The sequence below is a fragment of the Saimiri boliviensis genome, chromosome 12 (genome assembly GCF_048565385.1).
Source record: "Saimiri boliviensis isolate mSaiBol1 chromosome 12, mSaiBol1.pri, whole genome shotgun sequence".
Classification (NCBI taxonomy): domain Eukaryota; kingdom Metazoa; phylum Chordata; class Mammalia; order Primates; family Cebidae; genus Saimiri; species Saimiri boliviensis.
This window is the reverse complement of record NC_133460.1, coordinates 73860136-73878106: the sequence shown is the minus strand read 5'-3', so window position 1 is coordinate 73878106 and position 17971 is coordinate 73860136. Positions and strand designations below refer to the sequence as shown.

Below are 17971 nucleotides of genomic sequence, written 5' to 3'. Positions count from 1 at the left end.
GAGCCACTGCACCCGGCCTCTTGCACTTTCTTTTAAAACTGTTTTGTATGGCTTGAATTTTCTAGATGACTATGTATTGGCTTCATAATCAGGAGAAAAAACAATGATGGACTTGCTGGGTGGTATTGCAGATTTAGACTCACATAGCAGAAGTGATTTGTACCTTATGTTGTTTCAGAGATAAGTTAGATATCATTTTGCTCATTAGTTTGTACGATCATTTGTGCAGCAAGCAATTGTTGGATGCCTAGACATATAAAATTAATCAGACATAACTCATTCCCTTCCCCTGCCTTTAGGATCATAAACCCTACATATAATTAATTATGGTGAGAGTGATAATGATAATAATGTCTATCATTTTTGAGTAAGCCAGACAATGTTCTGGTGCTTTTCAGAATTGTCTTTAATCCATACCACAAAAAATGAGGGAGGCACTGTTGTCCTTAATAAATAGATGGGGCCTGAGTGCTAAGAATGTAAGAGGAGAACAGTGTCTTTAGCCTGAGACACAGGAGGTTTCATAAAGAGGTGGCCTTCAATTAAGCCTTGAAACGGGGAAAGGGGGATGGCATTTGACCTTCATGAATGGGAAGAAGGGAATTCCAGGTCAAAAGCTGTCTAAGAAAATGTATAGAGGAGAAGCATTCATGAGGTCAAGTTATGAACGGTTTAGTTTGTTAGAACTGTAGGGACTTTCTACAAACTGTTTAGTTAAACCGTTTAGTTTTTTGAGAACTTGTCTCAAATGAGACAAGGTTGTCAGGGCAGATTAAGGAGGAGAAAGCTTTGAGATCCAGAATTAGGAAACAACACTGAAGTCCCTGCAATCCAGAGGTTAAGCTGTGCAGTTTAGGCAGAGGAGGTTGGATGGGTGGTAGGAGGATGCCGCCCTGCAAAAGAAAGTCCACTTTGTTGCATTCATTTCAGTTTCGTTTGTTTAGGTGATGAGGACACATTGCTCCCACTGATGGATCTTTCCCAAATTCCCAAATTTTCCGAATTGCCACAGCAGTATCCAGAAGAATGGAAGGAAAGCACGCAATTAAGGGAAACTTTTACTTGTGACCATCTCATTTGTCATGACCTTTTTGACTGCCCCTTCTTGGTCACTTCCCTGAATTTTACTGTAGACTTGTGCTTTTTTATAAAGCAGATATCTAGAAGAATCCTGTAGCTGGTGAAGTCAAATCCAAAGCTCTGTGTGAAATCTGATGTGTATTTAAGCATCATTAGCTCTTTGGGTGGTCTCCTCAATCTATCAACTCCAGCATCAATGTCATACCTTTCTTGTACTGGTGCTGGGCTGGGCCTGTGAAGCCCTAAGCATTACTGTAATTATATTTAATCATTAATTATTGTAAAAAGCTATAGTTAGCCATTACCACGTGCCAGATATCATTCCATGTGCTCTAGGTGCTCTAGGTGGAGTATCTCATTTAATCCTCAGAGCAGAACTACATGACAGATACTATCATTATCCCTCTTCTAGAAGTGAGAAAACTGCGGTCCAGAAAAGGTAAATAAGTTGTTCAAGATGACAAGCTCCCACATCTAGGAATGGCAGAGATCCAAATATACAGTCTTCAGAGCCCACCCACCTACCGACTTCTTTATGCCTTCTGTCTGCCTTCTAGAACCTAACAATATATATTGGGCACAAGATCTGTTCATACACACCACAGGTCAAATAACATAGGAGTACCTTATGGAATGAGGACAAGCACCGATGACCTCAGAAAGGACTCAGAGCTTTGGAGAGCTGGTTACAGCCTACAGCCTCCTGGGGAAAGTAGTGATTTTCCTAGGCCTGTGAAGAGGGGTGGAATTTGGGTAGATTTTTTTTAGATAGAGGAGAGCACAGGGTGCAGATAGTGAAGAGAATGATTTGGATGGGAGTAATAGACTCAGAAACAAGAACGACAGAAGCATGGAAGAAGCAGCTGGATATGGCTGGAATGACCTGGGGTGGTGGCAGGGACTCTCAAAGGAGCTTGGATACGTGTAATAAATTAATGATATAATCTTTTTTTTTTTTAAAGTTCAGCTTCTCTAACACTCACTATGACTTTTCTATCAAATGCCAGTCATACAAGATCACCAATGACTACTGCATACCTATGTTCCTTCATTAACTGATTCATTCAAGAAATGTTGACTGAACACCTACTCTGTGCTAATCATGATTTCTGCCCTCAGATGGCTCATGGCCTAGCAAAGGGGAGATAATTGAATAGCTACAGAACAGAATTATATGTGAGCACATATCAGAGGTGCATGGTTTAGACGGCATAAGGATAGGAATTCCATAGGAAGTAGCCTTAGGACACCCACCAGAGTGTAATTCCCATTATGCCAAAGTAAGATGGTGGTTTGGACAATATGCATGCGTCATGGTGGAGAGGGGAGGAGAAGGGAGGAAAGGAAAGGAAGATTGGATGTCTGGATTAATCTGCACTATATTTTGTCACAGGGATGAGAGACCAGTATTTTACCCAGCTTCGTAGAACAGCTCTTTCAACTTTCCTTATTGATTTCTTTTTACCTGGAACCCAGGTCTTCATCCATGGGCAAGAGATTTAAGCAGTAGATGCCAATCTATACTCAAAACTAATGTCACCAACTAAGGTGTTCTTAACTAAACAAAATTCATCATGCCTGTTATCTTTTTCACTCAGAATGAGTTATCCCATGAGACGACCTAGTTCTTCTATACTTAGACATCTCAACAGCCTGCTCTTTGCCATAGACACTACTGGACCCTTGATCATCAGGAGATTACCTGCTAACAAATGTGACATATGGCTTCCTGCATCTCTGCATAAAGGTGTCTATCCTCAGGCTACCAAAGTTGGAGGGAAGAAGACAGGCCAGAGGTATTAGGGAGTTAATACCCCAGAAAGGTCCCTTGACCAATGAAAGATTGTAGTTAGTGTCAAGACTCAGCTTCCCTGTGCCTTCTTGTATAATGTGGAGGTGTGTACTACACAGACTTTCAGAGAAACCCCAGTAGAATTGGGCCCCACCTATCTATAGCAATAGTATGGTTATCAGGGCCTTCACTACAGGTTTTTCTTTATTCCCTGTCCTACCTTAAAACTTCATCACCATGTTTCCTGGAATCACCTCTTCAATGAACCACCTGCAGCCAAACCTTGCCTCAAGGCTTCTTTTGAAGGAATCCAATCATAAGTATTCTCTAGTAGCCATGACTTGATTCAAACTCAGCTGAAAGTCATTTAAAAGGTGTAAAGATTCTTGAAGATCTCTGACTACTTCATAAAAAAGTCCATGTGTCTCTTTCAGAGGTTCTGAAACAGTAAGGCCAATAACAACGAACTTCCTTTTGTCCTAGGATCCAGATTTTCTCAGTAAGCGCTTACTCAGCTTGTCAGGGACATAAAGAATATGTGTAGTTGACAATGTTGGTTCCTCCTATAGTGGAAACTCTCCAGCATCCATTTTACCTTTTTGTTTTCCTAATACAATTTTGCATTTTGATCTACTTTTTCCCACAACTCATAAAACTTATGAGTTTTAGAAACTGATCATGTCCACAGCTCCAGAGGTGGCTCCTGGATTGCCTAAGTCAATCAGTATATGGCAGACCACATGGGTAGGCAGATGACTAAATTTGGATCAATCATACCAAAAGTCCAGGTACATGATCCATATAGGAGAATTTTTTTTCCTGTTTTTCCCTCTTTTTCTTTGCTGTTGGATATGGATAAGGAATCATGCTGTTGATTCATTGATAAAGCCATTCAATGATCATGCAAAAACAAATAGCTCTAGTCTAATGCGTGTAGCTATAGATGGGAAAACTAGAAAATAATCCTGTGTCCCTGATAATATAATTGAGACACTGAATCAACCACCCAACCCTGACTTCTGCCCAGTAGCCAGTAACTGGCTTTGTTGGGGGTCAGGGGAGATTCCTGATCTGTAATCTTTGACAATATCTATAATGGGAATACTCCCAGTATGGCAATATCAAGCTACCAATGTTTTAACAATTGGCTTTCAAAATTCCTAAGAATTTAACAATTGGCTCTTGTGAGCTAGTACAAGCAGGCTTCAGTGAGCCACACCTTTGGAATGCCTGTCATATGCAGTAATATATTTTTCTGTAGTTTAAGCCAGCTTGAGTGCCTAAACACAACCTGGCATTCCTACTCAGAACCCTCTATCACTCTCTTAACAGACGTCCTCCTGCTTCCCCACCCCCAATCTTTTGATGCTCAGGGGAAGTTGATTCTACCCCAACTCAGAGAATGGAGTCTGTGGATTAAGCCAATCAACATACCCAATTCCGCAATCATAAGTCATTGATTCAGAGGTTGTTTATGATCTAAACAGTTCAATAAGAATGGCTCTCAGAAGCAAGGACCAGCAGGAACAAGGGTCAGAGGAGGTGCTTGGAGGGCTGGGGGCATAAGTGTCATTTCTTCTGGACTGTGATATGTAGATAGATCCAGAATGGTTGCAGGCACCTTGTCACTATCAGTTTGGCAAGCAAATATTTGAAGAGATAGACAAGAAGTAGACAGATGAAGAGGGCAGATTCAAGAAAATAACAAGGAATCTTGACTAGAGGCACCTGGTTTAAGTTAATCAAATCCACCCCATATCTGAGCATCTAGTAAGATATGTCAATTCCATTTTGCTTAAGCATCTGAGTTTTTTTAAATTGTTGTTGTTTTCATCTATCTATCAAGGTAAAGAGCTAAGCACTATGGAATATATTTCCTATACACTTTAATCCTCACATAAACCAGAAAATGTTGAAACACTTTTTCCATTTTATAAACAAGGAAGTTAAGACTCAAAGAGAGTAAGCCGTTTGTTTATACCATTACGAGGAAAGTAAATATTTGATCCCAGATCTGTATGACTTTCAATTCACCACTATCTCATAAGATGCAGGTCTTTGTGGGAAACTCCAGTCTCTGTTCTTTTCTCTTGAGTCCTGCATTAGTCTGTCCTTGCATTGGTATAAATACCTGAGACTGGGTTATTTATTTATTTTGAGATGAAGTCTTTCTCTGTCTCCCAGGCTATAATGCAGTCGTGTGAACTCAGCTCACTGCAACCTCTGCCTCCCAGGTTCAAGCAATTTTCCTGCCTCAGCCTCCCAAGTAGCTGGGATTACAGGTACCCACCACCAAACCCAGCTAATCTTTTGTATTTTTAGTAGAGATGGGGTTGCACTATGTTGACCAGACTGGCCTCAAACTTCTAACCCCATGATCCATCCACACTGGTCTCCCAAAGTGCTGGGATTACAGGTGTGAACCACCGTACCAGGCTGAGACTGGATAATTTATAAATAAAAGAATTTATACATAAAAGATGTTTAATTGTCTCATGGTTCTGGAGGCTGTACAGAAATATAGCCACTTCTGCTTCTGGGAAGGCCTCAGGAAGCTTTCAAACATGGCGGGAGGTAAAGGGAAATCATGCATCTCTTAAGTGACTGGAGCAGGGGCAAGGGTCAGGAGAGGTGCTACACACTTCATTTTTGTTTATTCTGTTTGTTTGTTTGTTTGCTTTAAGGTAATCTCGCTTGGTTGCTAAGGTTGGAGTGCAATGGTGCGTTCTCAGCTCACTGCAACTTCCACCTCCCAGGTTCAAGTGATCCTCCCTGCCTCCAGAGTAGCTGGGTCTACAAGTGTGTGCCACCATGCCCAGCTAATTTTTTGTATTTTTAGTAGATATGGGGTTTTGCCATGTTGGCCAGGCTGGTCTCCAGTTCCTGACCTCAGGTGATCTGCCCACCTTGGCCTCCTAAAGTACTAGGATTACAGACATGAGTCACCGTGCCTGGCCAGTGCTATGTACTTTTAAAACAACCAGATCTCACAATCACTCATTCAGTATCACAAGAACAGACCAACGGATTGGTGCTAAACCATTCATGAAAACTCCACCCTCATGATCCAATCACCTTCCATCAGGCCCCACCTCCATTATTGGGGATTACAATTTGACATGGGGTTTGGGTGGGAACACAGATCTAAACCATATAAAGTCTGATCAAAGGGCCCTATATAACTGAAAAACAACTTGAACCTTAGTTTTAACTTAAAAATGTTAAACAAAACAAAGCATTATTTCCAGTTATCTAATGACTAAACTGGGGCCTGGGTTAATACAGAATTGTAAGTTCATTTCTTGAGAACCACCTCCTATCACTCTGAGCAAATAGCAGTGATATATAGAAACTCTTTAAAGGAGAATAAAAAGGCACAGTGAAGCTCAAAAATAAGAGAAATCTTTTCATGCTAGAAGAATGGATACAACTGCAAGATGATACGAGCACAACAAGCCAACGCTTACTTGGATCAATACTTAGTTGGATCAGTACTAAAAGTAAAGCCTACTTTTAGGTTTGGTACAGAATAAATGTGCCCCACCTGAAGCAGAACAGGAACCAGGCTCCTTTCTTTAAACCGGGGGCTGATGCAGAAGTGTTGCAGTCTTGCCAGTGGACCACAGTATTTCAGTCTTGTTGCCTGAGGTAGTATTTGGAGTTCTTTGTCTCATGACCAAGAAAATTAAGGAGCCTGGACACAAGGGTGAGATTGTAGTGAAAGTTTAATAATTGAAAGAAGAAAGCTCTCTATAGCAAAGAGGGGGCCCGAAAGAGGGTTGTCACCTTTACAGTTGAATCCAAAATTTTTTATTAAAAAAAAAAAATACTCCCTCCATCTCTCTAGCTGTTTGTGTAACTTCCCTAATCTGTGTTGTAACTGTTTGTGTAACTCTCCTTATCTGTGTATTGTGAGTATGTTTCGGCTAAGCACAAAGGACAGCTTCTCTTGTTTGTGTAACTGTGGGTCTGTTTTAGGTAAGCCCCTCTCCCTGTGCAAGTTCCCATGGAGCCCACCATGTACACGCCTGAAAAGGTGAGGAAACGTTTTCCTAGGAGTTTGCTGATTGTGCAAATAACAAAGGCTCTTTTTGTTGGGCCTTGCTGCTTTATCTCAGAAGGTACAGCTTAATTTTTTTCCAGGTTGCTATATCTGTGCCTGTAGCTTTTGTTTTTCAGGCTATTTCTCTGTTTGAAGGAGTTTGTCAAAGGACCCATCCTAACTGTCTGCCTAACCAGTTTTATTTCCTTTCTTCTCTCTCAGAACTTTCTGTTTTGCGGAAGACAGCTAAGACAGAGCTACTGCCAAACACTCCCTGGGACTGTGGCTTCTAGACATCTACAGACCTAAGGATCTGGGAATATTTGGCACAGCCTATTATGAATGGCTGAGCCAAGCTGCCCCAAATACATGACTGAATCTGTGATAGCCCTGATATCACCAAGAAGTATGAGCCCCAAAATTATCTCAGAAAATCTTGGCTCAGAACTGGGGACTCTGGAAGATCTGGCAAAAGAACACACAAAACTATTAGATAAGGAGAGGTGAGCGCAGAGAGAAAAAAAATCTGCTACTCAAGATGAGCCTTTCAAAAATTCATAAAGAAAATCACATGAGGAAAGCCAACCTCCAAAATCAGCAGGAAATCACTGCAGTTAAAATTAAAATAACAGAGCAATTCTAAAAAAGACTTTAAAATAACTGAGTAGGATCTTCAAGGAGATAAATAATGGAATAAGATTAAACTATGATAAATTGTCAATAAAATAAAGAAAGTATGTTGCATCCCAGAGAACTAAAGAGTTGGGGGGTGGGGGTGTCTCGAAGATATTCCTAAGCCCAGGCCCCACAAAGTCGTCTCTTTGTAGTGGCTGGGGTTTCTTGCCTAGGGGCTGGGGAAGGAGAGGTCCTATCCTTTCATTGAAGTGATTACATTCGAGTTATGACAAGAAGGCCGGCCCTGAGCTCTTCATTCTCATGTGTTTCAGGTAAAGCAAGAGAAATTGGTCCAGGCCAGGCCCCATCCTCCTAGGGCTCAGCAGGAACAGAAAGAGGAAGGGATAAATCCAGGCACTGATCCCTTCTGCCTGCTCTGTGAGCACCTCTGCTCTACTAATAAAGTCTGTCTGTCTACACTGCCAAAAAAAAAAAAAAAAAAAAAAAAAAAAAAAAAAAAAAAAAAAAAAAAAAAGAAAAAAAAAAGAGAGAGGAGAGAGAGAAAAGGAAAGAAGAAAGAAAAGAAAAACAAGCAGGAATGAAATATATATAAGTAAAAATATAAAAGGAGCAAAGAGCAATAAGACATACTAAGAATGAAAAATATAGAAAATAAAATACATGCCTCAGTGGATAGACTATACTATTCTAGCCTGGCTTAGTAAAAACTAAAAGAGTTAATTTAAAGAGAGTAATGAGAAATTTCCTAAAATGCAACATATATATATATATATATATAATTTTCTCTGTATGTATATGTGTGTGTGTATATATATATATATATATATATATATATATATATATATATTTTTTTTTTTTTTGAGATGGAGTTTCGCTCTTGTTACCCAGGCTGGAGTGCAATGGCGTGATCTCGGCTCACCGCAACCTCCACCTCCTGGGTTCAAGCAATTCTCCTGCCTCAACCTCCTGAGTAGCTGGGATTACAGGCACGTGCCACCATGCCTAGCTAATTTTTTGTATTTTTAGTAGAGACAGGGTTTCACCATGTTGACCAGGATGGTCTCGATCTCTCGACCTCGTGATCCACCAGCCTCGGCCTCCCAAAGTGCTGGGATTACAGGCTTGAGCCACCATGCCCGGCCGAGAAAATTGTATTTTTTAAAAAATTAAGAGACCTAGAAATATACTCGAGAAGCTTCAACAGATAATAGTAAGAGTTTCAGAAGAAGAGAATGGAGTGGTAAAGAAGCATTATTCAAAGAGAAAATAACTGGGATTTTTTTCCAGAAATGATGAAAGCCCTGTCTTCCTAAATGAAATCTTATTAAATATTTTAAGTAAAAATAAATCCACGTTGAAAGTCATTGTTGTGAAATTGCAGAACATATAGGAAAGTGGTGAGGGGAGCTTCAAAAATTACCCCAGGAAAAAAAAATTAAAAATGACCTACAAAGGAATGATATTTACACCAACAGCAGACATCATCAACGGCAACAGATGTTAAGAGTGGTTTAATATTTTTAAAGTGCTGACGAAAATTACAAATGCCATGGTATAGAATTCTAAACCCAAACAAACTACCTTCAGGAGTGAACATAGAAAAAATTCTAAATGTCCTTGGTTATGTGCCTTATTCAGATAGTTGTACCGAAACTGATAATTCAATAGCGAAAATGCATCTGATCAAATCAAAGATCAGAAGAATCTGTAGGAATGCCGATGAGGAAGACCAAGATGTTTGAAAATGCAATGCTTTCAGTGTGACTTGTGAGCTCCTTCTGCAAATAGCCTTTTTTTCTGCAGCTCATGGTTGACCTTTGGGTGATTTCCCTACCTAGTATGCCTACCATAAAGAGTACCAGGTTCACCAGAATGAGGACGATTTTGGATAAGGTCATTTCAACTCAGGAACATGGCTGTGATTGTTGACATGGGAGAAGTCATGCTTGGGGCCACTAGGTGGAGGCATGAGGAAAAAAATCACACCACCAAGTACAAAGACTTCGCTACTGCCCTTCTCACAAAGGAACTCAAAGTTCTTGGCTGGAACTCACCAAAGTGGAATAGGGTGTTTTCTAAGTTAATTTTGCCTTGCAAAGTAGAACTTGCACTTCTGGCCATGAAGAATAACTAGTACTTGACTTGTCCTTCTTCTGCCTAGAAGTAGAAAACTGGAGAGCAGGCAGCACAGCCTGTGATTGCTCAGAGAAGAGAAATTAATGAGGAAACCCTATGATCACTCAGACTTTCTACCTAAAGACACTTTCTAGACCACAACACAGTGGGTAACCCTAAACAAAGCACAGTTATCTCAGTCACATGCTTACATGTTGAAATGCTAATATTTTGGCAGTCATGGGTTAAACAGCATACAATATTAAAATTCAATTTTAAAAAAGAAAGATGGTCTACTGGCCAGCATGTAGCTAGAATGAAAAATATGCAGGAAAGAATATTTCAAACTCCGCATTTGGCTTTCTTACTAATAAAATCTACCCCTTGAAATTTATACATTCTTATCTACTTTCCAGTATGTGGAATATGATGCTGTTTAACAAATAATCATGTGCTGTTTGGAAGAGGTCTTCTTGGCAGTAGCAACCTATGTAAATAATTATTTAACTACTAAAGGGAGGTTAAAAGAAATATCTTCTAAGAGACCCAAGAAGCATTAAAGATTCTTAAATGAGTTATATTTAGCAACAGTTGGAGAAAAGGAACACAAAAACAAAAAGCAAGCCCCTGCCAAAAAAGAGAAAACCAGAAATACCAAAAACATTATAATTAAATATATTAAGTATTTTTACCTATATTTTATATTTCCAAACATAAGGGGCAAAAATGTCCTCCACAAATGGAAGTTCTTTACGTGGTTCTGGGTATCTGCTTCAGTTTATAACTATCTTCACAGTTTACATTTATAGAAATATAAGTATTATTTCTTAAAATTCACATTTAATACAAACTTTCAAAGATATTTAAATGTGGGATAGCATTAAGGAGAAGGCTTGTAAGTCTAAGAACCTTCAGAACATGACAAGAGCAATTCCTAAATCCAGATGTTGATTTTACAATTGGTATGTATAAGCTGCCATTTGTGGCAAAATACATGGGACATTACTGAACATTTCAGGGGGCAGGGGAAAAACAGGAATCTATTTTATCATCTTTGATGATAGACATGTGTTCATGATTTGTCACAAAGTTACCTTCTCTGAGAGCAGTTAGTATCTCCAAACCAGGCTAGAATTTCTAAGGGCAGTCTTGCCTTTTGTTAGATTATTCAGTATTTTTTTGGTGATACTTTCATGTTTGGGGTATATTAGGTCATTAAGATGAGCACCAAGGAAAAACTGCAGAGGTGGCAAAGCTCTGGTAATACTCTCTGGCTTCTTTGATACCTGAGAAAGAAGTAAATGATTTTGAGCCAGTAAAATGCATACACATATATAATATTCAAACATCATAATTTAATGTTTATGTGAATTCACATTTGAAATCAATATAATAAGACACCAATAATCTGTGCAAATGTCTTTGAGGTAGAGCCTTATTTAAATTCTGCATTCAAATACATATACTTTACATAAATCTGTTCCTCTCAGAGTTGTAAACAAAGTTTAGAAATATGGTAAAATCTCTAGAATTGTCAGAGGTAATTTAGAGGCAAAGTGGCTTGATTCAGTAACTGACGTTTCAATGAAGGGTCATAGCTTCTTCTATTGATTCATGGAATGGGGTTAGCCTGTGGATAGACATTTGTACTAACATACACTGATTACATTCATACTACAGAATCTTATGTTAGATACCAGAGCATAATCTTAATCTTTCAGTACTTAGCAGGCCACCGCATTTACTCTTGATAACGTTTGTCTTCCCAACTAGATTTTAAACATCCTTGGAGGCAGAATCATGAGATGTTCAAAAATCTATAAATATTTGCCTCTTCAGAGCTAACAAATGATAAAATGTACCCAGTAAAAAAAAAAGCAGTATTTACAGCCAGCTATTAACAATCTTCTCAAACACTAATTGTATATACTGAGAACTGAATTCATTGTCTTTCGCTCTAGACCATGCTTTGGTTTTCATTTTGATTTCTGAAGTTTGAATTTTCTGAGTCCTTGATGATGATATTCTGAATTTTCTCTGCAAGAGTAGTAAGATTGGCTTTTTTGAGACCTTTAATCAAAGTGTCATATGCATCTTTCTTCCCATGAAGTTGATACCAATTACGAAGCAGCTGAACTTTCTGTTCTGCTGTGTCTTTGATATTGTCATTCTTGATCTCATCTATTTTTGCTTCATTGACACCATTCTTCCGAACAAAGTCTCTAACTTGACTTATCGTCATGTGTTCAGCAATAACGGTGATATATTTACTCAAGTCAACATCTGAAAAATAGAAAAACGTCTGAAAATTTGTTTTTCTAAATGCAATTCCCATTACTGAAAATCATGTTTATTTCTCTTTGTATAGTACTTCAGAATGTAGCTAAGTCCTAAAGACCTATAAAGAGCTGACCGGGGGAATACAGAAAAAAGACAACCTTGAGTTCTTACTCCAAATCCTGCCATGTACCCAGTAATTTGCTATATGACCTTGATACAACATAACATTTCTGTATCTTCTTTTCTCATCTATAAAATAAGAGGATTGAAAAAGATCACCTATAACACCCCTTATGGATCCAATGATCAATGACCCACAAATCTAAAAGTATAAGCAGAGTTTACGACCATCTTATTTCTAAATCGCAGATCAAAGAACAACTGAATGGAATCATGTATGTTGTTATAGAGTTGGGTACACCAGTAATACCTGAGTTTACAGTTCACTCTAAATTCTAGATCTGTTTAGGCAGCGTTCTGTTAATACATCTAGCTGATTATGAAGGAAAATTTTATTAAGCCTCAGACTATTGTATCCTATTGTTACTTGATTTATTTTTAACTATGAGTATTCATTATAAATTTAAACAAACTGCCTAATAAATGCTTTATGCTGAGCATGTAGAACTATATGAGAAATAGCAAGATCCCACAGTATGTCACTGAAATTGGCAACATTATTTGTCTCGGAAATTGGCCTATTACTCTAAAAGAAGCAATCTCTACGAAATAAAATGATAAAAGCTTTACCAGATAAATTCATTGGCACCGTTTCCTAGAAAGCAAAATAGAAAATCAGAGAAAGACAAATAAAAGTATATGTTTAAAATATTCTAAATGTCAACTTCTAATTTTTCCTTAATTTGTAAAAAGAACAACAAGCAACAATAAGTTGCTTGATGAATAAAATTAGAAAACTAGATTAAGTGATTAAGAAGGATACTTTCATCATTCAACTTTGATTCTGAAAGGTTCCAGCCTTCCCAGAAACTAGGCAATATTGTCTTAGTTTTCAAAGGCAAGAAACCTAAAGAATTCATAAAGTAGTTTGAGGTTATTTTTCATATAGACTTATTAAAATAATAAATATAATCACTCTAAAATTTTCTTCCCTGTAACTTATTCTTATTTTTGATACCAGAAAATGGTTCAAATGAAATTTTTTGTACCATTTTAATTTAAAGAATCCTAACTTCCACTGAGCCCTGGCCCCAAATAAGAAAGTAATTCCATTTAGTGAAACTGTTTTCTTTTCTCAGTGTATTTTTGCTATTTGGAATGTATTGATACCATGTTGGGAAAAGATATGGTGAGACATAAGATTGACCAGCAGGCAGAGAAAGTTAAGCTGTGCCTTTACAACAAACTTTAAGAGCAATCTTTTTGCTCAGGCTTGGATACCGAACCCATGCCTGGTAAAGGCTGTTTCTCTGCAGGGATAACAACACTACGGAACATGGAGATTGGCCACGTTCTTTTTTCAACTCATTTTCAGCACACCCTCAATTCCCTCTTTATTGATTCTCATGGTTTTTGCATAGAAGCTTACTTTTAAATTGGGTACCATATCATCGTTCATCTGTGAGGCCCCTTTAACCTAAGCACACTCAAACACATTAAATAAAGAAAGTAACAGGCTGGATGTGATGGCTCACACCTATAATCCCAGCCCTTTGGGAGGCTGAGGCAGAGGGGCTGCTTGAGGCCAAAAGTTTGAGACCAGTCTGGGCAACAAAGTGAACCCTGTCTCTAAAATAATGTAAAAAAATTTGCCTGGCATGGTGGTGCATGCCTGTAGTCCCAGAGTCTCAGCTGAGGCAGGAGGATCACTTGAGCCCAGGAGTTTGAAGCTGCATGAGCCATGATTGCACCATTGCACTCCATCCTGGGCTATGGAGTGAGACTCCATTTCAAAGAAAAAACAAAAAAGCAAAAGGAAGTAAAAAAAAAAAAGCCAGATCACTAATTTCTATATGTTTTTTTTTTTCAAGGAAAGCTGATGCCTGTTTCAATACCTACAGAATTTAAGGTTGTAGATTCACGATGACCTTGGTTTTCCCTTCTGTGCTTTATGCGTCTTCTCACCTCTGAAAGAACAAATAAATTTCATCAAACTCAGGTCTCCGTCTTGTAGAATGCATGTGAGAACATTCTTTCACACTTTCACCACTTTCACGCAAGAGAAGTATAAGAAGCAAAAAGGAGAAATCACTGAAACTTAAAAGTGGACAAACATTGCAGGAAGCAGCTGATTTTCAAATTCTCATACCACTGAGTCAAGTGTTCTAGTGAAAGGACATAAGTTAATTAGTCATGTAATTACTACACGTTGGCCTAGCATGGAGATGGCTTTTGGCTTATTGTATGGCTAGCACCACTCCCTCTCCAGCAAAGATGCGAGTGGCAAGACTGTGGCAGGACACAGAAGGCATAGGACGAGCAAGTCAACACTGACTTGCCATGGATGCTCAGAAATTCTAACACAAGCACAAATAACTCAAGTATACGTACTCAGTAGGTGTGTGCATTAAAATCAATGTGAGATAGAAGAATCTGCATGTCTCTGAGCACAATTACAGTGGCTTACACATCTAGAATGTATTTTCAGCTAAACAACGCTAAAGGCAAGGCAAACTTTCTTCTTCAACTGAACTGAAGAAACAGAGCATTGTTCCAACAGAGAAGGGAAAATTGGATACTTCTAAGTTACTGAAAGTTGGTGTGACCCTGTAGTTTATGGATGATTTAAAGGGATTTTTCTAGACTAATTATGATTACATGTAATTTCAGCTTATCTACTGACTCTACTAAGTCATCCTTGCATAACATGTGTTCTCACAGTATTTTAAGTTAAGAAGGTGAAATAATTAAAAACAAGCAATTTGGGCAAGGAAGAGGAGAAAGAGGAGGACACGTTTTTTGTTTTGTTTTGTTTTGTTTTGTTTTGTTTTATTAGTGTTCCCTGCAATACGTTTCCTGGGAATGCATTTGCTTCTTGTGTCTTCTTTTTGCGTAGAGAGATCTCAATAAATAGTGAATAACTGCTTCTGATTGTTGGCCAACTCTGCTGCTGCAGAGAACCCTTGTTCATAGGGAGGACTGGAATACCATTCAATGTCCCAAAACTGTTGCTCAGAAACTAGCTGAGGGATCATTTCATTTGTTCTTATCAATCAACTCTCAAGGCTGCATTCAGGGGCAAGAAATTAACAATACGTAAATCTACCAAAGTGGCAGCTTTTTATAGGTAGGAGTGAGGCATGTTTTTGCGAACTACTTCCTAAGTTATTTCAATCTACAGTTTGAACACAGCAAGAACTTACCCCAAGCAATTGGTGGAATTAGGAGAAGAAGGAGACACAACCACAGCAAGCCATATTTGAATCCTGTAGGTTGGAACATTGGACATTTTATATGAAAATATAGCAATCTTGAAGATTAAACAGAGGACTCTCAAATAATCAAAAGTGATTGTTTTTTCTTCACATTTTTCCATGGGGATGGGGGATAGGAGAAGGTAACTGTAAAAAAAAATTACCTTCCTCTTTGCACTTGGCATTGCTGGTTAGTGTGCATTCCTTGATGATTCCATGTTCACATCTAGAAAAAAAAAATACAGGGGAAATTCAAAAGCCTGGTGGAATGATGCTTTTATCATTTTCAATGGTACGTTATAAATAAGAGGCCATTTTATTCATCTTTGCATCTCTGGCAAATGTATTCCCTCAAATATTTCAAGATTAGTATCTAAAGTTGGCACAAGTTAATATAATTTGGATGGCTAGATAAAAAAATATCATAAGAAATGACTCTATTTTAAAATTTTCAGAATTAAAGGAAGATAGAAAAATATTGATACACAAGAGAGATGAAGTAGACACAAAAATAAAATTAAACCTGGTAATAAACTGAACACAAATTGTATAGCTTAAACTAGCTCTTAAAATAAACTGCCAAAAGTAATTTCAAAAATTCCCATAGACCAAGAAAATGGCCTGATGACAGCCACACCCATGATGCAGCTTACAGAGTCTACTCAGCTGGCCTTTAGAGGCTGCCACTTTTAGCATCCGGTGGTGATCAGGAGACACAAGAGGTTCATGTGGGACTTCCTTCAGTCAGACAAACATTGACAGTCAGGTTGCCTGAGTTCACAGCCTCTGCCCATTACTTGACTAGGTGAGCTTGGGAATTCAAACTGCGATGAGGCTATTTTCTCATCAGTAACATGGAAATAATAGTATCTATTTCAAAAGGTTATGATGAAAAGAAAATTAAATCAAGATTATGAAATATTGTTATTATTTTACTAAATCAGCTCCCTCCCCAATGCCTACCTACCCGGCCATCATAGGGGCACTTGAAGACACATGGGGCTGGGGAGAGTCTGGGACAACTGCACATAAAATTTTTCTAGCAAATAAAACAGAAAGGACCATGCCCTTAATTCTTAAGCCTATTCGATAAACTCCTAAAAGCTTCCCAAGATGAATTACAAGTCAGGTTCTCTAACTCTGGGTCAAAACTAACCTCTTTAGCCTAAAAGACAAAGCCCTTCATGATTCAGCCCTGACCCCTTCTCAGTCTTTCCTACACTCCGGCCAGGTACCCTGTTTTCCTGAACTTCCTTTGTCTCTTTGCAGCTGCTCTTCCCCTGCCTCAAATGTGCATTCTATCCACGTGCACCTGTTAAAATGCTTTCTTTTCTTTCTTCAAGACTAAAGCCATGAGACACATTTATGTCTTCACCTCTATCCCCTTAGGCAGAGTTGAAAGCTTTTCCTGTGTAATTTGTAGTGCCTGGAACATAAGTCTCCTCTGATGCTATTCTCATGCCGTTGATACACAATAACCATTGCTTTTCTCGACTCTCTGTGCTCCTGGACTGACACCTTCATGCCAGGCATGTGTCTGGCTCATATCTTTAACTTAACTGGCTGGCACAGTGTCACCTATACAGGAAGTGTTCACTAATGTTTAAATGAACAAACGGTCATTTAGTGCTTGGTGGCAAAGCAAGACTAGAACCCTAATTTTTAACTGTCAATCAGTGTTACTTCCCTAGGAAAACAATAATTCTCAAGTTTTATCTAGTGTTTTAATCAGAGAAAGACTAAAACTTACATGGTACAAGGGTCACAGTGTTCACATACAGCAGAATCACAAAAAAAGTTTGGTTTACATCTGCACTTGGTATTCTGGGTCCGGGTGCAGTTGATTTCCACTTCTAAGCCTAGGGAATCAAATTTCAAATTATTAGTTATAGGAGCTAATTATAAATGGACTATGAAAATGGTGGTCAGGAGCTGCATGGATTTTTGAGATCTAATGCTTATATCAACAGTCACGGCATAACATCCATAATACAGTTGGGGTTTAAACACAGAACAGGCAACCCCAGATTGAAATAGCCAGCAATCATTTAGCAGCCACCAAGACAAACCTCACCATTCCTCGTCCACAGCCTTAATACTCAAGGGTGACTTGGGGACTGGCAGCATCAGCATCAATTGGGAGCTTGCTAAAAACGCAGAGTAGGCTGAGGGATGTAGCTCATGCCTGTAATCCCAGCACTCTGGGAGGCAGGTGGGTGGATCACCTGAGATCATGAGTTTGAGACCAGCCTGGCTAATGTGGTGAAACTCTGTCTCTGCTAAAAATACAAAAATCAGCCAGGTATGTTGGCGGGCACCTGTAATCCTAGCTACTCAGGAGGCTGAGGCAGGAGAATCACTTGAACCCAGAGGGTGGAGGTTGCAGTGAGCTAAGATTGTACCACTTCACTCCAGCCTGGGTGAAAGACCGAGACTCTGCCTCAAAGGAAAAAAAAATGCAGAATGTTAGACTCTACCCTAGACTGAATCAGACCAATACCAAGACCCTCACTTAGACACCTTGATTTCATTCATTGCCCTGAGCAGGAGTTAACATTAAACATTTTTAGTAGCTCCCTAAGCAATTGTAATGTATTGCCAGGGATGAGAAACATTGCTTTACACTCTGAATCTGAACAGGAAAAGCTTTAT

General features: G+C 38.8%; 1 protein-coding gene across 2 annotated transcripts in view; it reads right to left on the bottom strand.

Moving 5' to 3' along the window:
- Positions 1–11000: 11000 nt before the first annotated feature.
- The window catches only part of FAS (Fas cell surface death receptor), a 41239-nt gene continuing 34268 nt past the window's right edge, over positions 11001–17971 (bottom strand). For both annotated transcript variants that reach the window (XM_074382541.1, XM_003922424.3), the window contains 6 exons: positions 17070–17178; positions 15484–15545; positions 15269–15331; positions 13965–14032; positions 12696–12720; positions 11001–11948 (listed from right to left, as the gene is read on the bottom strand). In XM_074382541.1, the coding sequence (XP_074238642.1) occupies positions 11623–11948; positions 12696–12720; positions 13965–14032; positions 15269–15331; positions 15484–15545; positions 17070–17178 (653 nt within the window). In that variant the 3' untranslated portion in view covers positions 11001–11622. The remainder of the gene's footprint in view (positions 11949–12695; positions 12721–13964; positions 14033–15268; positions 15332–15483; positions 15546–17069; positions 17179–17971) is intronic.